The sequence below is a fragment of the Telopea speciosissima genome, chromosome 3 (genome assembly GCF_018873765.1).
Source record: "Telopea speciosissima isolate NSW1024214 ecotype Mountain lineage chromosome 3, Tspe_v1, whole genome shotgun sequence".
Classification (NCBI taxonomy): domain Eukaryota; kingdom Viridiplantae; phylum Streptophyta; class Magnoliopsida; order Proteales; family Proteaceae; genus Telopea; species Telopea speciosissima.
Window position 1 is genome coordinate 53,134,570 of NC_057918.1, and position 22,183 is coordinate 53,156,752.

The 22,183-nt window shown below is 40.5% G+C and overlaps 1 protein-coding gene across 5 annotated transcripts in view; it reads right to left on the reverse strand.

Annotated features, from left to right (window-relative positions):
• Window positions 1-13,684, reverse strand: part of LOC122656551 (small G protein signaling modulator 1-like) — a 94,589-nt gene extending 80,905 nt beyond the window's left edge. The window contains exons 1-2 of one of the 5 annotated variants that reach the window (XM_043851125.1): window positions 13,596-13,684; window positions 13,105-13,284 (exon numbers count right to left, since the gene is read on the reverse strand). In XM_043851125.1, the coding sequence (XP_043707060.1) occupies window positions 13,105-13,248 (144 nt within the window). In that variant the 5' untranslated portion in view covers window positions 13,249-13,284; window positions 13,596-13,684. Of the gene's footprint in view, window positions 1-13,104; window positions 13,386-13,595 lie in introns of those variants that run through there. The other 4 variants (XM_043851128.1, XM_043851124.1, XM_043851127.1 and 1 more) reach the window with 4 other exon arrangements.
• Between the last annotated feature and the right edge of the window lie 8,499 nt (window positions 13,685-22,183).

Below are 22,183 nucleotides of genomic sequence, written 5' to 3' on the forward strand. Positions count from 1 at the left end.
AAAGAGGCCATATAAATACCATATTTCGCCAGCTAACGGTCGAAATATCGACCGAGAGCTGGGCAGAGGCTGTTTTTTGGGTTTAATCTTTTTTTTCCACTCTTCCAACTTGGATTCTAAGCATCTTCCAACTTGTTCTTCATCTTCTTCGACGGATCATTGCCAAAAACACGTCGGAAACACCTCCTAGCAAGATTGTGAAGGATTTTTCAGTATTTAAGGTAAATCATTTTCCTCTAAAACTATTATTTTGAAAATACTATGTACAAGAGTTGTTGGATGGTGATGATATTAATATATGTTAGACACCGGAAGCCGATCTACAACCTCACAGTGTCGAAATTTTTTTCCCATATGTATTTTATTTTTTTAATTTTCTGGTTTTAAAAATTGATTTTCCTACAACTAAAATAGGAAAAAATTAGGGGTAATATAACTTAGATGGGGATCAATTAAATATATGTTAGACACCAATGGCCGATCTACGACTTAACAGTGCCGAACTTATTTTTCTGCCCATACATAATTATTTTTATTTTTGGAAATTAAGAAAAATATTTAAAAAATAAATAAATAAATAAATAAGGAAAAATATGAGTTTTAGGTTTGAAAAATCATGAAAAAATATGAAAGTAATTTCCACATGTTTTAAAATGCATTAGATATATATTATGTTAATTAATTTTCGGTTTTGTTGTGTTAGGTCAATATTTATATTAAAATTATATATAAAAATTTGTTTTTAATTATGAGAAAAATATTAAATAGCTATATAATTGTTTTAGTATTCTAAAAGTCTCAATTGAAGTGCTTCTACATTAAGTTTTTAATTATTTGTTTTACTTACATTGCAGTAAACAAGTATTATTATGGTGGATCGTGAAAGACAACGTGCGAAGGGCTAGCAAAAGGTAGGGGAAAGTAGTCAACAGAGGGAGCAAAGGGAGTAGAGAGAACAGAGGCCAGCCAGTCAGCATAGGGGTGACATTGCATGGTTACATGGCACTCCAATTGATGGGGATAAGAGAAAATCCCAATGTAACTATTGTCACATGCAGTTTTTGGGAGGTGGGTCTAGTAGACTTAAATAACATCTGACTGGAGGATCTAAAGATGTTGTAGGTTGCCATATGGCACCTGTGCAAGTAGCTAGGGAGTTTGGTGAGAGTTTGAGGGGAAAGAAGAAGAGGAAGGCTGTCAAGCAGAGACTAAGAGAACAACTTGAGGATGCAGTGAGGAGTTCAATGGGAGGAGGAGGACAATACCATGATGATGATGACTCCTCTGATGAAGATGATGATGATGAGGACATTGCAGTACCTGATGATATACAAACAGCAGAGGAGGCTAGGACTTTCGACGGACTATTCCAAGGAGTAGAGTTAGTTTTCAAGATGATCAACAAAGACAGAGAGTAGGGGGTAGTGGAGGAGGTGGCACATCTGGAGCTAGATCTTTCAATCCTTTTAAAAGATTACAAAGTGTGAAGGCAGCCCCAACACCTCTATCAGTACCAGTACCACCATCAGCATTAGATCCTAAACTACATAGGAAGAAAGGAAGCAGTCAACCAAAAATCAAAGGAGCATGGAAGGGGATGAAGGGGTTAGTTAAAGAATCAATAGCTAAGTTGGTGCTATATCATACCATCCCAGCAAACACTGCACAAGGCCCCCAATATGATACCATGATTGATACAATTGCAGAGGATGGCCCAAGGTTCAAGGGCTCCACCCCATATGAGGTAATAAATGTTTATTTACCTCAACAGAAGTCTGAGATTGATGAGTACATTGGGGAGATGATTAGTATGTGGGAGACATATGGGGTGACTGTAATGACAGATGGTTGGACTGGGCCTACAAAAAAGTCCATCATCAATTTTATGGTCTATTGTGATGGGAGGACAGTTTTCCTCAAATTTGTGGATGCATCCAAAGAGGTAAAGGATGCAAAATACATTTATAGATTGTTAAAGGAAGTGGTTGAAAAAGATGTGGGAATTGAGAACGTTGTCCATATTGTAACGGATAATGGAAGCAACTTCAAGCTGGCCGGTGAGAAGATGATGAACAACAATAAGTACCGGCTCTTCTGGACTCCTTGTGCAGCCCATTGCATTGATCTAATGCTAAAGGATATGGGGAAGTTAAAGTTGGTGAAGACTGTGGTTGAAAGTGCAAGACAAGTCACCAACTTTGTATACAACCACTCCTTTGCACTCAATCTATTGAGGGAAAAATGTGGGGGTAACTTGATAAGGCCGGGCATCACAAGATTTGCCACCAACTACATTGCCCTAAAAAGCATTGAGACAAAGAAGGCCGGGCTGAGAAGTATGTTTGCTTCTGAGGAGTAGTTTGGATGGAAGGGTTCCAATACTGCAAGTGGGAGGGAAGCACAAGCAACCATGTCATCTAAAGACTTTTAGACAAAATTAGGCAAAGTGGTGAAAGTTTTGGAGCCAGTAGTTAAAGTTCTACATATAACTGACTCTGCTCTCAAGGGCCCTACCATGCCAGTCCTATATGCTGCAATGAACTTGATGAAAGATAGTGTCTACAGTGTGGCTCCTCGTAGTAGCAAGCACTTCTTGGATATCATCAATGCTCGCTGGGAGAATCAACTTATGCATCATTGCATAAGGTTGATGAGTAAATTTGTTTATGTAACTAATTCATAGTATTACTATTTACTAATTACCTATGCATTTGACAATATCTCATTTCTATATATCAAATTTCTGCATACTACTTGAACCCCAAGTATCAATATAATAATAGGCTTGGGTTGAAAACTCAACATATTGATGCTGTGAAACAAGTAGTGAAGAAGTTGTAGCCACATGGTCAACTACAAGCTATTTGCAACAATGAGGTGAGTCTTAGAATTCATTTGAAATATAATTAATAAGTAGTAATTAGTAATAAGTAATTACTAATTTTCCATATGGGTGTAAATGAAGATGTTTAGGGATGCATTAGGAAGTTTTGGAACTGATGCTGCAATACAAGACAGAGCACGCGTTGATGCTGGTACTCAATTCAATACCTAATTCTTTTAAATTACATATGTATTGAAAGTTGAAACTCGAAACAATATTTGACACATGTCTTTTTTTGTTGTAAACTTGTAATGCAGCTGAATGATGGGTGTTGTATGGGAATCGACTGAGAATTTAAGGAGAATAGCAATCAAGGTCCTTGCCCAAACATGTTCCGCATCTGGCTGTGAGAGGAACTGGAGTACCTTTGCACTCATCCACTTCAAGAGGCACAACAGATTGGGGTCCGAACGTCTATCTGACATGGTGTATATGCACTACAACTTGAGGCTGAACCTGCAACACATACGCATGGGACATAAGGGACAAAGCGGCACTATTGACCTCGCCGACATCTTTCAAGTTGACTCAGACGATGAGGACCCTATTATGAATTGGGTGAGGGATAGAGGTGAACCAGTGTTGGATCAAGAGGGAGGTAGGCCAGACCCCGTGATAGCTTCCGAGATTGGTGCTGATGTGGATGATTATATGGCTGACAAGGGTCAGATACATGCACAGGAAGCATCACCCATACCATTCCAGCCCACTGGTGGCAATGTTGCTGATGATGATGACTGGTCTAGGTCCTCAGGTGATGATGATGGTGGTGATGGTGATGGTGGTGGTGGTGGTGATGGTGGTGATGAAGCATTTGCTGGAATGCGAGAGCGTTATGTGGTAGGCGAGGATATGGTGCCTGTAGAGCCAGTCCGATTCACTGGAGAGACAATTTGATCATGCCACATAGGATACGGACCACAGTGCACCTGACCCCGCACCCGCATCCTCACAAGCCCCCATACAACCATACAGCAAGAAGAGTAGGGGTCGACAAACACAGTTACAAGCTGATTATATGGACATTGATGACTTATCTAGCTCTGTTGGCGGTTTGAGTGATTGACTGAGCATTGGCGTGCCCCATCTTTTAACGCACATACCACTCCATTGTCATCGGATTATAGTGCATCACAACCTCACGGTGGATATAGATATGGATATGGATATGGGCAGTTTAGTGGGGTAGGGGACTATGACTCCCAGTCCCAGTCCTAGAGACATACTGGATCATCTTTTGTGAATGACATTTTTGCATATCTTAGCTACCGACCTCACCAGCCATACATGCAGCCAGTGCCAACGCCGCTTCCGCCGACATCATATCATACTGGATCATCTTCTTCCCAAGATGGACTAATTGGTAACCCTAACCCCTATCCTAGGATAGGTTACCTATAGTATGTTGATGACTCCATTTACATGACAGTTGTGGATGACTACACTCGTTTCTTCTCCGAAACTATACCATGATCCACATATGTCCTTCAAATAGAGAGCAATAGACATCGACTCCAGCGGGGCATGAGTGGGGTTGATCCAGGAAGGCACAGCAATTATTATTAGCACTTGTGACTTGTGAGTCTTGTGAGTCTTGCACTCTTGTAAGTTATAACTTGTAAGTTGTGATTTGTGAACTTGTGACTTTGTGTATTGCCTATTAAAGTATTGAGCTATTGAGTATTGAGTCGTTGACTATTATGGAGTTTATGAGAATATGATTTATGAATTATGTCTTATGAGTTTTAATTAGTTTGTTTAAATTTCTTTTGTCTTTGACTGCCTAATCAATGTGTATTTAACTATTTATACACTAGGGTCGGCGACCGTATACTGTCAATCAAGGGTGCAAACCTAAAACACCACTTTGAGTTCATTTTTTTGCAATATGAAGGTTTAAATGTGTTTATTTAGCTTAAATAAGGGTGTCCATGAAGTATCAGGCCTAGATATGGCCAAAAACCCATCGAGATGGACTGCCAAAATATTGCAGAAAAAATGCAATATTTCGGCGAAATTTCGTAATATTTCGGATATTTCGGATATCTTGGTAGGCCCGAGATACCGATATACGCGAAATCTTACACCTTGCTTGGAGTGCATATGCACTAATTATATTGACAACCTCCTCCAGCATAAGCTTGATGGATATAATCCTATCTTCCAATCTTTCAACATCCACCACATCATTCTTTAAGTCTTTATCCACTACTATTCCCACTCTGTTTCTATTACGTTTATCCCCCGTGTATCAAAGTTTAGAGTCGTCCAACTCCTTAGCTTTGTTACCCTTCCATCTAGTCTCTTGGATACATGTTATAGTAATCCTCCTCTCCTCATGACATCTATTAATTCTAGACTCTTACCCATTAAAGAACCAATGTTTCATGATGCTAACCTAATCCTATGTTTTTGCTTTTGGACTAGCTTCTTTACCCATACTTGTCCTCCGTGTGAGAACCCTTGCCTATTTATTAGCGTATCCGGGCATCGATGTGGCACATTGCTTACAGGGTACTCCCTAGCATTATATATACACACACACACACACACACTTAATAAGTAGGATCCATGCAAAAGATGATTGGCTGTATACAAAACAGTGACGGCTGCCGTTGCCTACATGACACACCAAAATATAGAAATAATATAATATAATAAAGTAAGGGGCAAACCCCTATAACATATAACAGTCAACCTCAACATCTGAGATAGAAAGCATAACGGGATAGATACACGCCAAAAAACAAGAGAGCATTCTAACAACTCAAGAATTCCAAAAGAGATTTTTAATTTGGTGTAGGGGTAATCAGAAACACGAGGGTAAAATCTAAGAACATAGATCAGTATCTCATACAGCATGCATGCCAAAGGACAAAAGAAAAAGGATTAGAACAGTTCAAAGAAGTACCTAGGTTAAGGCATGGTATTATTCTTTCCAAATCTCAATGCCCCCAGACATCAAAGGAATAGAGACTATGAAGAGAATTTCTTATCATTTGGTTGTAGGAAGTCTGATGTAAGCTTTGATGTAGATCAAAACTTGAAGAAGAAGAGGCCAAAATACTGTTCATGTGAACAATATCACAGCCCCTTATTTTGACTTGGTGAGATTATTAGAAGATTCTATGGGGCCCAAGATCAGATTGCATAGTACTTTATGCGTGGGGATTTAGGAGTAGTTTAGTTTCTATTTTAGCATAGATCTAGTTTCTATTTTGTTATTTATTTGTTTCTAAATTAGAGTTTCTATTTTAGTTGCTTAACTGAGTTAAAGTTTCTCTTTGGTTACTTTGTATTTTGGTCCCATTACTTGTAACCCAAGTCTCAGCTCTTATAAGAGACTTGCTATTTTATTTGTTTCTATTTTGGGCTCAACTTTAGAGCAACGTATTAAAACTCGGAACTCGACCCCAACTTGACCTTGGGAAAAACCAAGATCTCGGTCGAGTTGGTGTATTTTTTATTCCAACTCGTAACCTAGTTTCGATGGGTTTTAGACCTAGTTTGGGTCTGAAACTTGGTACTCAGCCTATTTTAGGCCATTTAAACACAATGGCACTATCAAATTTTGCAAAAACAAAGTCCAAATAAGAGTTCCACTTCGGACCCTAGGTTGGTAGGCGACGACGTACTAAAATACTCTACTCTACACATAATTTAGTAATCAAAAGCAAGCAAATGTAAAACAACTTAACTAAGTATTAGAAAGCTTTCCAACAAGTCCAAGATTGCTTAAATCTGATTTATATTGAAGGAATTATGTACCGGTCAAACTTAATTTGGTGTGCGTGAATGCTGTCAAAATGGCTCTGAATGAAAATATTTTTTTGGACATCAAAACAAATGAATATTTTACCGCACTTTTGGTTTTTAGCAATGTTTTACCATAATAATATTTATGGAATTTTTAGATTTGAGAAAAACCCCAGCATTAGAAAGTTGAAAATTGCACCTACCGCCAAAAATCCAGTTTTTGTTCTTGAACTTGGGAGTTGACTTTTTTTCCTTTTGGAATTTTATTTTTTACTATTTTATTGGATTCAAATAGGGAGTATTTGCTTATTTATGAATAATATCTTAAGTAAATGAAATACAAAAACATTTACTTTAATGATATTAGGCATAAATAAGTGTTTATCCTGATTTCTGGCATAAATAAGTGTCTGTATACCAAGATTTCCCACCGAAATCTTGCCCAGATCTCGAGGTCTGGCACTCATATAAAGGAGTTTGGGTTGAGATTTCGACATCTCGACCGAGAAATTGCACTTTTAGAACTCGTATGAGATCTCGTCTCAACCCCTTGGAAAACCGAGATCTCGCTAGTTTTAGAACTATGCTTTAGAGTTTATTTAATGTACTGCCCATAGAGGCATCCCCACAATTTAGTTGATGAATGAAATTTTGCTTGAATGCAATGAATATTCTCATGTCCAATTGGTTGTGATTTGAAGGGCTGAAGGAGCCCAGCTGAGAGCCTAATCCACCTATCCCCCTACCTTCTCATACTCTTCTTCTCCATTCTCTCTATCACAAATCAAGATTCCCTTGTGCTGCTACTGTTGCTGAACTACTTCAAGTACTGAAGTTCCCCTCTGAAGGCTGCAACCACACCAACAACCAAGGCTGTTGCTGCTGCTGTTGTTCTTGGACATGGATTTCTGCTGCAACATCTGAGCTTGATATCTCCATATTCCTCCATCAAATCCTGCTGGGTTTTCAAGCACAATACCACACCTTAATCCCCTCCATTCGATCCCCACTTCTACCCCATTCCGTTGGCTGGATTCCTCCATATTCAAAAACCTCCTATTTTAATTCCACCTCCATAACTTCACTTACATCCATCAGAACCTCACCAAAATTGCAGCAGAGCCCCCTCTCCATAGATCCTACCCTCGATCCAAGTTAGAGCCCGAACTGGTGGCTAGTTTGGCCTGCAGAGAATTAGTTTCTATTTTAGGAGTTGCTGTCATATCTTCCAGCTCAACCATCAGAATCAATTGAAACTTTCAGCAGTGTTTCTACCCTAGACAAGCATCATTTGATCCAAAGCAGGGAATGAATTCCTTTGGCTGGTTTGGTTGATTTCACCAACTTTCTAATTCTGCCTCTTGTTTCTATTTTGGATTTGTGGGTTTTCTTGGGACTAAATTAACCTAATTTAGTCTTACATTAAAGCTACGTTAGTACCAGACCAGAAATTAATTATACGGTTGGCATTGTGAGTAGATTCCAGCCGAATCCAGGACAAGAGCACTGGGTTGTTGACAAGAATGTCCTCGAGTATTTCAGAAGAACCAAAGATTACTTCCTGGTTTACAATGTTGAAAACTTGTCAATCATGGTTAGACAGACTCATTTCCAGATTGACAAGGATGGGAAAAATCCATATTGGGTATGGCTATTACAATAGGTGGACCAATCATATAGAAAAGTGTCAAGCAGAAATCAACAACAGATTCCACAACTAAGGAAGAGTATCTGGCAGCTAGAGAAGCAACCAAAGAAAGAGTTTGATTAAGAAAGTTCTTGACCGAACTTGAGATTGTACATGTCCACATAAAGCATCCCATTACTTTGTATTGTGGCAATGGAAGAGCCATTGCACTAGCTAAGAAACCTAGAGCACATCAAAAAAACAAGCACGTGGAGCGGAAGTATCATCTCATCAGAGAGAAAATAGATTGCGGTGATGTAGCAATAGCTAAGGTTGACTCTTAAGGATAATCTTTGTGATCCCTTGACTAAGGGTTTGGCACAAAATTTATTCGATAGACATGTTGAGAACATAGACATAAAGTATATGGGCAATTGGCTTTAATGTACAAGTGGAAGGTTATTGGATTTGTAAAAAAAGGCGTACCCAATGCATGAGGCTCCCACCACTGTGAGGTCTGGGGAGGATCAAAATGTATGCAGCCTTACCCTCGCTTCGCGGGTTGTCGCATTGGATTTGTATGTCCATTAAATCCATTTATAGTAATTATTTTGCATCAAAATATGGGGTGTAGTCCTTAGGTTTATACCTTAAGCTTTAACAATTCAGGACAAAACTGGACATTTTGTTCATATGGTTGTCACATTGCGTGTTCTCAAGAATGGTAAATCCGGCCACAAGTGTGAGTGTACAAACATGTGTATATCAAACAGGATTGCTTGAGAATCTTGAATGGATAGTTGTTAGTTTTTTAAGAACAAGATTCTCAATACTAGTTTATGATTAGTCCCAGACCTGAGAGGTCTTTATCATTGCAGTTGAGTATTTTGGACTTTGGTGATCTAACAGTTGATGCCAATAGGCTATATATCAGTGCACTAGAGGTATGGTGTTTATCTATAAATGAAAGAATCCACTTCCCGTATTAAGAGAATAGCAAGAGAGAGATATTTGAATATGATTGGATGAAAATTTCCAAATTCAGTGGCATGTTTTGTAAATGGTTTACAAAAGGATTTAAATATTATTTTCATATGTTATGAAAAATAGTTTAGTAATTTTAACGCAGGAGCATGATCAAGGTCCTAGTTTTGGGTCAATTTTCTGGTTCCCAATTGAGCTCATGGTTCAAGTTTCAGTTCAGACTTTGGTTACAAGGTTTATCCAATTCATGAAGTGTAGTTTGAAGTCATCTACTTGGTTTGCGGATCCTATTTTCCAGATTCCTAGTTTTTGGGACTTCGCTTCATTTTAATTTGATATTAATGTAATAGTGTCTGCCTGGATTAGGGACCCCTTCTCGCTTTCCACAGAGAACTACAAACTGAGCACTAGTACCCCCCTCGAATCAGATTGCAAATTCTGACCCCGCTATGCGTCCAGCCAGATTTCAAGTTATTTAAATTGAGTTTTATGATAGGTTAGGACTCTCCTTTTTAGCCTGTGGTTGGAAGGGGTACTTTATCTATTTAACTTGTTATTTCTATTATTATTTAATTGTTTGAATCAAGCAGGAAGGTTAGGTTAGTTAGACTTCTATTTCTATTCTATAAATAGATGTAAGAGGCTAGACCTCACCCACAATTTGAGTGGAATGAATTGAATTGATTTGGTTGTTGTCATTAATGGTTGTAGATTTCTCTCCTAACTCTTTCTCTCCACAAGGTTTTAGGTCTCGGTTTCACCCTGGATTCGCCAGGCCACGAAACCAAGTTCTGCCGAGATCTCGGCGAGTTGGTGTATTTTTTCTTGCCTTGATTCAGTGGTGGGTTTCGGTGGCCATATGGCCAAGATAGGTCCTGAAACTTGACATCCAGCCTATTTTAGGCCTTCTAAACATACAAATTCAAACCCAAAATGGTACTTTGACTTCGGACCCTAGGTTGATAGTCTACGACGTATTTGAGCTCTACCCTAGGCTATTCCACACAATATTTAGAACACATATAATTAAAGTAGAGGTGTAAAACAACTTAATTAAGCACTAGGAATTAAAAAACATCAACCCATAAACCATTTACGCATTAGGCATCATATTCATAATCATACATGGTGATTGTTTGACGGTTTGTTAATAATTATTAGAAACTTGGAAAGAAACAGATTAAATGATGTTGAAACTTGATGTTCTTGAGGTGCAATGCAGCTCCCTCTCTTGATGTTGAAGCTTCAAGTTTGACTCTCCAAGCTTTAATCTTCAGTTGATGTGAGATTTGCCAAAAAAGCACCAAAACCCTCACTTGGAGGTGTTTTTCCTTCACAGCAGAGCGAGAAAGGCGAGATAGAGGCGAGATTTCGAGTTGAGGTCGAAATCTCGCTGAGACAATGCCTTTTTATAGAACCAAGTCAACCCAAGCTTATGGCGAGATACCGAAATCTCGAGCCGAGATCTTCCCAAAATCTTGTACTATGTATCTCCATCACATTTACTTTCCTTCCTATTTGCTCTCTCCATTATTAAATTCTGGAATCAGATTTGATAAGATCCCTTATGTCTTCCCTATTTCCTCTATCTCTATCCCCCCACGGTAGGTTGTTTTTTCCCCATTTTATCTCTATAACACCCATCGTTCCCCTTTTTCTCCTCCTTTATTCGACCTCTTTAAATTCAAATGCTTTCCTAACTACGACTGATTTATATTCTTGAAATTAGTTATTAAGATCTCGTAGTTACCTCATTAAATTCTGAATGTTAGATCCAGATTGAAATCTTCTAATATCTAGCCGCCCATTGAGATCTCTTCCATACCAATAGTAGGCCAATTACCCGCTGGCCAATCAGATTCATTAGATCTGATCGATCTGCATCAAATTTCCGCAACAACGACAACATCAAATGCTGCTACTGAAGAAAGAAGAGAGTCAAAGACTCAGAATGATGAATGAGGGGGAAAAGGTAACAATAAGAACAAAGGCTGAACGGAAGATCCTTTTAATCGATGGTAAAATACCTATTTGGACCCTCTATGTTGTTATCGAGATACCTTCCTTACCCTTCCTAGATCTTTTATAAGAAAAGAGGAGGATCATGTAAAAAGACATTAAAGCCCCCACTGCACATTCTTGTAGTCATCAGAATATCAGATTGAAAGGACAAAAACTGATTGTACGTATGACTCGTGTAACAAGCAGTTTCCATGTGAATCATTATGCTACCATTTAACGATGAATTTTTGTTTCAACAACCATCTAAAGGCACCCAGCATTCTCTAAGGATTAAAGCTGTACAGTCTTTTTAGCAATCCAAGCACTCTACCTCCTTTCCCCCAAGCAAATTTATTCCAAATTTCAGAACCCAGAGCACCTTTTCCTTTCCTAACATCAAAACACGGGTCAAGGCTGAGATCTTCCTCGACTGACAACCAATAAAATATGGGCCCATATCACATTATCATTCCCCTTTCCCCCTCATTCTAATCCTTCCCAAAAACACACACTACTCCTGTTATTTCATTCTCTTCCATAATATTTTTCAAAGAACCAACGCCATAAGGTTTCCTCACCTCTTTCAGAATCCAATACTGTAGTCACCATATTTATGCATAACAACTATTGCCTATTTATGTGCCACAAACCCTTTTGTAATAAATGCCCTGTTCATTTTTTAAATCGATCTTATCCACAGGACCTCACATTTGTTAGTACAGGAGACCAAATTCCGCTTCACCATTTGAACAGTTTCTTACTACCTCCATCATGACATTAACCCCTCACCAAACAATGTCTAATGACATTTGTCACCTTCTTGAAAGCCTGAATCAAGATTACAGATACGAGGTACATATGAATATTTCTAACACAAAGCAAATGATTTAAATAGATATGTAGATTTTCTCCATGAAAAGCACTGTTAATCAGAAAATCTTTACAACTTTTAATTTACTGCAAATATTTCTCCCACTTCAGAGTCTAGGGAATTTAGTCCCCCCCCCCCCCCCAAAAAAAAAAAACTTCTCCGTGCAAGGATCTCTCCAATTGTTACTGGTCCAGAGTGCACGGATGTTCTATTATCTCAGGTTGAAAGGAACCTAGTTTAATCATAACTTTGTTACAATAATCCCTATAAAAGTTCTCATTAGTACCCTTCCTTTTCTTTTTTTTCTTTTTTTTTTTGCTGAAGGATACTTCACTGCAAGTGAGATATAAATCCCACATCCATAATCAAAAGGATCTTCACCCAAAATGAATGTTTGGAAAAAACAATATCACAAGGACATATTTAAAAAGTGCTGAGGAATTGAACAATTCCCAGCATTCCTCTTCCACAATCCCAAAGACAGTCAAGAAAAAGATAGTCCCTTGGAAGAATCAAGTTCGTTTCAAACAAGTCTGAATCTAAATCACAAATTACCACTGCTTCATGCAGTAAACATACAACAGCCTCAGAGAAATATTGAATCGTACTTCATTGCTAAGTATGTGCTGCTCACAGTTCCATGAGAAGAAATTGAGCTACTCTAAAATGGAGTATAATGCTTATAAATAAAAACTGATTCATAACACTTCTTTTATGTACTGTTCACAACGATTACTGCTATCGTGAATACCATGAAATCAAGTTCAGAGTTTTCTTCTATCCACCAATATCAAATCCCTTCAACTAAATTACCTACAATAATGAGAAACACTCCAAAACCCACTAATCATATCAAAGAAATATGTAACTTATCCAACAACAAAGATTATCAATAAAATATGCATCTCGTTGGAGAACCCCCACCCACCCCCCAAAAAAAAGTACAAAAACAAGATGAGAGCACAATGTAGTAATCCTGACTATGTTTTCACATTTACTGACCTGTGAAGGCGATTGATGCAAACAAGGCTCCTGAATATCGCGAACAATAGAACTTAAAAGTTGTAGATTCACCGCACCGGCTTTCCCGCATTTCCATTGCCTGTCTTGTCCGTCAAACGACATCTAGGACTCTTCCCCTCTATCACACCTTCTCACTCCCTGAAGAAACAACTCAAACACATACTAATCTCAGAAGAAAAAAAAATCATTTTTCCAAAGAAAAAGATTACCAATTAAAACGCTTGAATCTTTGAAGGCCACATCGATTTTTGATTAACCGAACGGAGCTAATGATTAGAGATAATCCGCGAGAAAAGAAGGAAATCAAAACCAACAACTAAAGATTCTGATTCGATTTGAGATCTACTAAAGAACGAACCAGCGGGGTAAAAAATCTCTTAAAATGGAAGAAAAAAAAGAGTATATTTACTAGTTTTAGATTTAGATGGGAAAAAAACAAAAAGAAGCACCTGAAAAGGATGAGATCAAGAGATCTCTGACTTGAAGAGTGAGTTTCAGGAGCTCCGTCGCCATTAACAGGGATCAGTTCTCTCCCGCCGGCACTTTTTTTCTCTTATTTTTATTTTTATTTTTTAAAAATTTTTCGTAGGATAAGTCGTAATAAAAATGATATAAGGGGGTTAAATATACCCCTTGCGTAGTGCCCGTTGCTCCAAAGTCTCCCACTCTCCATACTAGGGATAGGAGTATAGGACTAAGGAGTGTTTATTTTTTTTGATAAACATTCAGTTTTGACTCCGAGAGCCCTTAATTAAGGTATGAAATATCCCATATAAAAATATAAGGGTTAAATACACATACCTCCCTAAAATAGACCCAATATTCTGCATGCACCCCACATTTTCGACTTAATATAAAAATACAATGTTATACCCACACCTGAGATTCTAATTAATTATTAATTCCTCTTCATGACATGTAAATATTGCTGCCTTGTATGCCGGTGAACTGTTCTCAATGGTGGTCAAGCCCAGTTCCAAGATCGTTGATCAGTTCACTGGTTTGCCTATCGAACAAAGGTTCCTCAATCGGGATTGGGGGAGATTCGTCGATGGTGACTTCGTCGACTATCCTCCCAGTATGAGACCCAGGAGCGAAGAGTACCGGAAGACTTATCTTGTGTCGCCACATTTAGACCCTTCTTTAGTGATGAGCTTAGCATCGCGATTGGAAAACTTTTCGGAATCACGAAGGACACGCCGTGATGGTCGAGGGGTAAGTTATTAACCTTAGGTATGCTTGTACATCCTCCCCTCTATGATCTTGAGGTGCGGGTCTTAGTCCCGAGGCCTCCTTGTGTGTTTCTACTCTTTCATCTGCAACGGATTTATGAACAAACCCTTTGTTGGTGAGTCCGTTCGATAATACGTTCGTGTTGTTTTGTCTGTTGTGTGTTTCTTTTGTGTGGAACCCACACACCCATGTTTTGGACACGATAACCATGCTTTCAGACATTGTGGGACCTACTCCTAACCTCCTCTATGTTGTTGGACCATAGTCGTGGGTTCACAAGGCCCAAAATCTGTTTTAATGTGTTTCTTGTACCTAGAAGGCCCAAGCTAAACAGACCTTAAGTGGCTACTTTGTATAAATAGAACCTAAGCCATTCATTGGCCATTTACTTCTCCACCAACCTAAGGACCGATCAATCAAGAGGGAAAGAGAAAGAAAAGCAAGAAGAAAAGGAGGTATGGAAAGGAAGAAGTGGAGATCTTAAGGTGGAGCTCATCCATTGGAGGGCATTAAACCTTGTAAATGTAATCTCCCCACACACTCTCTCACTCTCTCCTCTTCTCCTAAGCATTTGGGAGCTTTCCCTCAAACTGAACCTAACCTAGGGTTCCTTGTTGAAACCCAAACTATGTTGTGTTCTATTCTCAACTCATTAGAGTTAGTACTCATCAAAAAGAAGGCCACCTTGAGCTTGTAAAGGGTTACTTGAGCAACCCAAGTGGCTGACGTAAGACTTCTTGACCTAATCCCTCATAAATGTGCCTTAGAAGGATTCTAATCCTTAAACTCCTTAGACCAAGCTTAGGCTAGGTCCTCTAGACCATGTTGAACCTTGTATTGACCCTCTCCAAGCCCAAATATCATATTACATTTAAGGTTTTGGGCTGGGAACTGAGCAACATAAGGAATTCGTATGCTGATTCGAACGGATTCACGAATAGACCCAGGCATCAGGCCTCCGTTCGAAAATCCGCTCAGCCTTTAATGGTTTGAAAACTGAACTTTGGCCAGGATGGATTTACCAATGGACCAAGGGTCTTGCCTCTGTTCAAAAATCCGTTCAGTCCATTTTCACTCTTTACTCTCGAGTTTTTATTTCCTAAGAACGGATTCACGAATGGATCCGCTAGGAGTGCCTCCATTCGAAAATCCGTTCAAGCTTTTTGTGTTGTCCTAAATGACAGTCCATGGGAACTTCCTTTGGGGCTTGCCTACACTCTTCTAACACTTATCTCACGCATCCCTAGGCAATCTAACTTGTTCGGGGACATGTACTTGGCAACCTCTTCTAAACACCCGAACATTACGCGAATCTTTGGTGAGTAGGTTCTGGGTGATTGTTTGGGTTTGCTTATTATTAAACATACATTTATCATACTACTTATAGCCTCAATGAGCATATTGCATATTTGCATTATTTATCTTGATTGTGAATTTATACGAATGTGGTTATGTGTGTTGCTTCATTATTGTATCGGGTTACGGTGCCGGGTGTACTAGTACTGGAACCCCATAAATGTTTATAAACCTTTATTGCTTTTCATTTTAGTCTGTATGCATTATGTCGTGCTGGTACCCGGGTGCTAGATGGAATGGGACGTTGATACACCTGGAATACCTCTTGAGACGATAGGATTGCATGTAGTATAACTGTGGATAGGATCTTACTCCCTATGCTACGACCCTTACCAACAGGGGTTTAGGTGTTGGGTGATCAGGGCTCCTTGCCTGTGTGGGAGAGAGGCCAACTCAAGGATGACTCCTGATCATCGGGGTCTGTTTCTGGGTAGTTTTGGTGGCTTCAATCGGCATAGACCCCAAGGTGATAATTGAGGTTTCACTGTGGCGATAAGATAAGTGACCCATAGTGATTCCTTAGTTATCATAATAGCATATACCTAGACTTAGATTGGGTGCTAGGTGGAAAATCTTTTAACATCTACATTCATCATGGACTATGTGTGATTTGTGTGTATGTGCATTCCCCATTCCCTTACTGGCTCAGTGGAGATAACCCCCTGTGTACACCTTCTTTTAGACTTTGATCCAAATGATGGTTACTTGGCTAGTCCCGAGGTCCAGTCTGTTGATTACGATGGTATTGGCACTAAGGAGCCGAAAGCTATGTCAAAGGAACACAACGATGGATGTCCTTGCGACGATTATGCCTACAGGTCGTGTTGATACTGAGGATTTGTTCCCTCTTTTGATTCTTTTGGGGCTTTGTGCCTGCTTATAAACCTTGTTTGTATTACAATATATTTTTTGAGTAGTTATATGATGATCGGTCGGATAACTATTAAAACTATGATGTATCATTTAGTCAATTGAACATACTATAACTACTGTACTAATGCTTCCACTTTATTCTGATCTTGGAATGTAATATTCCCTTTTTTTTCGCACTCTGATATTATTATTGAATTTAGTATTGTGGTTGGGACAATGTATCTGTGATCCTAGTAGTGGTGAGATAACGTGTGTCATCCTAGTCACCCCTTTATTGGTAATTTATTTCCTTGTTGGAACGGGGGTGTGATTGCATGGTATTAGAGCATGATGCTCTGCACTAGCACAGTCTAGCGAACGTACTTGATTTATTCTACATAAATTGGAGTCAATTTAAAAGCTTCTAAGAGATACTTGAAATGTGTGTGAAACCTAGGAAGAAACATACCTGTAGGAGCCTTGGAGGTGTGGGACGATTGTTTTCCCAAGTGCAAGGATTTGGGGGTGGAAGCTCGAACGGACGCGGGTTCCTTCTCCTTGGCTTGGGGCTCCGTTCAAAACAAAAGGGGCAAAGTGATTTGAAAACCCACGGGTAGAGTAATTTATAAAATTGCTCGAATGGATTAACGAATGGACCCAGGTATCGGGCCTTTGTTCGAAAATCCATTGAGTATAATGGCTGAGCAATTTGGGGTTTTGGCCTGAAAGGATTCAGCCAACGGACCCAGATTCCATGCCTCTATTGGAAAATCCGTCATGTCAAACCCTGCCCCTGACTGGCTAAAATTGCTGCTGGAGAACAAGAACCCCTGACCATGCAACTAGGATCACTGTGGAGCATCACTCCAGTGACATGGATCAATGAAGAAACCCAGTGCATGTCCTGCTATACACCTGTCAGAAGATGGGTAGCAGACCCCTGCAACTGTGCAGCTCACAACCTGATGTATGACTTGGATCCCAGGTAATCTCTCTCTCCTCCCCATTACTTTGGGACCCACCTATGTAAAAATGTGCCAAAAACCCCTAATGGGCATGTGAGGACAATACCTTGACTTGGGGTCAAACCCTGTGCAAGCCCCCATTGAATTTCAACTTGATGGAATTCTCTGGGCGATGGCACTGGGTGATGCAGCAAGGCCCAGTGACTGATTCTGCATATTTTTAATTAATTTAATTGTGGGGACCACCCATTATGGACATGGGCACCCTCCACTGATAGAGGGGAGTCTGAGGAACCACCTCATGCCCTCAGTTCACTGTGGACCCCACCAGAGAGCTCAGAATAAGTCAGAATTAGTTTAAAAATTGATTTGCAGAAGTATCCTTCACAGGCAAACAGGCCTCAGTGAAGGGGGGGTCTATAAATAGGGGGGATAGAGCTCATTAGAGCTTTTCTATCTGTTGGAGAATCTGTGGGAGAGAAGAGAGGAAAGAAGAGAGACAAGGGAGAAGAAGGAGAAGAAGAAGGAGGTGCTGCCACCCCCATCCCTGCTGCATCCGAGCCCTCTCTCAGTGTATTTCAGGTATAAAACACCCATTCATACTTGTTGTCTCCATTCCCTCTCTGTGTATATTGTACTTTTGCTCCTTGGGCAGCCCAGAATAGCTAGGGTTTGCCCAGTATTGGTCCAGATCTGCCACGCAGACCTTGTGCATGGAAGATCTGGAATATTTATGGATATTAAACATTCAGTTATGCTGCTCTTATGGCCGAAACCTGGTTGTGCCCACCTGCACTGCCAGATGGCCATATGGATCTGTGATTTGGAACCCTGGGTGCAAGCTAGGGCTGCAGAGACCAAACCCTAGGTGATTGCAGCCTTGAACCCTTGTTATTCATGCATTTCCAGCCCTGCATGTGGCTGAAACCAACTCCCAAGCCTGGCCAAAACCTTGTGGCATTATTCATCTGGACTGCTTGGGCAGCTCTGGCAGCCTGATGGTGGATCTGATGGATGATCCAATTGGACCATTGGGTAGGCCATCTCAGGGGCTACCTGATCCCCCAAACATGCAGAGGATCAAGTATAAGCCTAGCCTGAAAAGCCCAGCCTTGGGAACTCAGCCCAATGTCGATTTAAGGGCACTGGGTGAAGGAAAGTTGGCTGGATTAATGGATAGACTTGGGGAACCTCACCCTTTAACCCTTGGCCACTGTGGGAGGGCTGGAAAATTACCAAAAGCCCTTCCCCACATCCGTCCTTATATGGAAATGTTTTGGAACCCTAGTGGGCCCCACGTAAAGGAAGCCCTGCGTGCTTGGTCCTACAAGACAGACAAGATGTGGATAGCATCAGAAACATATTCGACCTAGGGTCAGGTACTACCATTGAAATGACTATTCTACCCTTTGAGCCACTGACACTGGTTGATGCACTGGGATATGAGTCTAAGGCCCAGTGCAAGGCCCAGTGATTCCAAGTGTAACCAACTAAACCCCGGGTCAACCCAGTAAGTTTAGGGTAACCCTAGGACTTCCAGTGACAGATTGATAACTTAACATAACAACCTTTGATTTACATCTAGGACCTAATTCCGTGCTCGAGGTCAATGACCAGACAACTACTGGAACTAAGATTGTGACTGAATACTTAGAGCCAAGTGCAGGTGAGTGAATAATACTATCATATGTGTATATGTAATTATGAGTTGATGCCGGCTAATAAGAATTGAATATAATTGCTGTGTTATTTACTTTTGTTCAAACTACTCAAATCACTGCATAATGACTGTCTGATGATCAACACTGTGAATTCTTCTATGATGATTGTGAATGTTAGACTAGATGCCATAGTCGGCTTGGAAATGAGGCCCGTGGTAGCCCGAAGTATGGGATGCGGTTGACACCACCTAACTCATACGATGCCATATAGACATGGGGATAAAGTTTCATCACCCGTGCTACGCACCCTTACCAACAGGGGTTAAGCTGTTGGATGCCTGTGGGGGCGACCATCAAAAAAAAAGAAAAGAGAAAAAGAAATGAAAAGAACACCGGAATGGTGCATGAATGTATAGAACACCGGAATGGTGCACATGGGCTTTAAGCCAGAAAAAAAAAGAAAAGAAAGAAAGAAATGGATTGTCCCACGGGTTAATCACAGAGGGCTGGTCGGGCTGACCTTGGTGAACGAATGCGGGAGCTGACTGGTCCTCTCCAATAACTCAATGGGTGTATCGCAGGAAGGGGTTAGAAGCCTGCACCAGGGATACATGTATTGGGGATTGTAGTAGCACAAACACGACTTAGTTGTATTGCTAGGTGGCTAATAATTAAACTGGATTTGCATATCATGTAGGACCATATGAATTGTGAATTGTGATTGCATGTGCATGCATGATTGATGTTATTTACTCACGAGCTTAGTGGGGCTCACACTCTGTTATGCAATGTTTTTCTTAGATGATTTTGCAGGCGGATGCCGCAGTGGCATGGCGGGTCATTCGAGGAGGAGACTTTTGGTTGTTACGATGATATTGGTGTGGACCCCGACGGAGGTCATACCAATCCTGCGCACATTTTTGGTGGTATTTGATGAAGACCATTGAAGTGTGATCGTGACAGCTTTTTGACTTGGGGACTCCTTTTGGGTTATTTGGAGTTATCCCCATTCTGACTTGGTTGTTGTAGTTTTTTTCCTTTTTCCTTTTTGGGGTTGAGTATGCTCGCCCTGTACATGTCTTTGTATGTAATACTGTACTTATCAGCTTTGCTTCTTTGTTTTCTTTGTATGTGGGTTGATGGGAAATGTAAAACTTTTATATGTATATATTATCACTGTTTCCTCGTATCGCTATGCTTCCTTTTATTTTTGAACTGTAGTTTATCTGTTGCACTCTGATCTTGCCTATGGTAAAGAGATGGTTGTGGTTCCGTGATCGTAAGCACTGCTTCTAGATCCGTGGGATTTGGTGGATTGTCGTTATGCTATTCGGGTCACCTACCCAATCCTCCTAGGGGAGGGGTGGTTTGGGGTGTGACAGAGCTTGGTATCAAAGCGTGAGGCTCTTCTTACGGTTATGGATTGCAAACTAGGACTAATAAGCTTAAACAGTAAAACATGTAATAAATAAAATTTATAAGGGGGGTAGATATAAATAAACAAAAGTGCACAATTTCCATTAACTAAAAGATAATTGCAGTTAAGCCATTTCATAAGCTTTAATTATATGGGCTGAAATGCAATAAATACATAGCTGATATAAAAATAAAAAAAAAGTACATAAGCATAAAAACAAAGTGATCAGAACCACGTAGCAAGAATGTCCGAAACTGCTGGAGCTACTCAGTCGAAGGCAGATCACTAGGAGGAGGCTGAGTCTGGCGAGAGTCAACTCTGTAGAACCTGTCCTAGAAGTCCAGACACTGCTCCACAGACCCCACTCTCATCTCCAAAGAAGTGAAGCCCTGATCCACCCTAGTCGCCAAGCTTGAGAGCTGAGTGCCAAGACTCTGGAGATGTGTCAACATCTGTGCCCAATCAGAAGGTCCTGGAACCTGAGAGCTAGTAGCACCTGTCGTCTCATATGCAGGTAAGTCAGTAAAATGAGTGTCAAAACCCTCAAAGTCGCCTGGACCTATACCCTGCTCCTCCACATGTATGCCCTGGGTGTCCCCCTGAATGTCTCCCTGCTCCATCCCCTACACCTCCTCAACGTGTACCTCATCACCATGCTCCTCTCCCTGCTGTATCCCCATCTGCCCCTCATCCTCTAGTGGTTCCTCTCCAGGCACTTTCATCTTTAGAATGGAAGTCTTATCTATGGGCCTAGATCTGGTCTTATTAATGTACATGCCCTCTCATGGCACCCCAAAATATCGAAAGACCAAGGTGAGAAATCTCCCATAGGGAAGGTTCCCATCAGCTAGGTTCCGAGCTTGATAAAGCATCACCTGAAGTAATAGATACGGGAGGTTAATGACTGGACCCCCCTAACCAGCTCCCAAAAGGCAGAAGGTAATGTATGCTCTCATCATGGATATACTACCCTTGTTCCCACCCTTTGGGTAAATATTGTAGGTTACACACCTACTAATCACCCTGGCGCTAGGTCTATAAGAGGTCTCAGACTTAGGCATGTTTCCTGTACCTATCAAAGCCTCGAAGACTACCCTCTTGGTCTCCAAGGAAAACATATCCGAAATATCCATGCGGGGCTGAGAGTAAACCCTCTCTCCTGTGCCTGGTAAGCCTAAGATCTCTGCTAGAAGGGTAGTGGCCAGTCTGATGTCCACACCCTTTACCTTGCTCAGGAGTGTGAATTCTTGTGCCCCAGATGGCATCAAGTTACAATAGAAATACCAAACCAAGTTGGGGTAACAAGGCACGGTAAGGGATAGCATCGATGCCCAACCTAGGGCATTAAACTTGGCGAAGAGGTTGTATTGGTGGAAGTCCTCTACTCGCACCACCCAGCCATTTACTATCTTTACAGACACAAAATTCTTCTACTCTTTAGCATGCTCATACCTGGAGAAAAGATGGTGGCCAAAATCTGGTTCCTCTGAAGACGAATCATCTCAAGGGGATGATGCTGATACTGAAGAATAGGAAGATTCCTCGGATTTGAC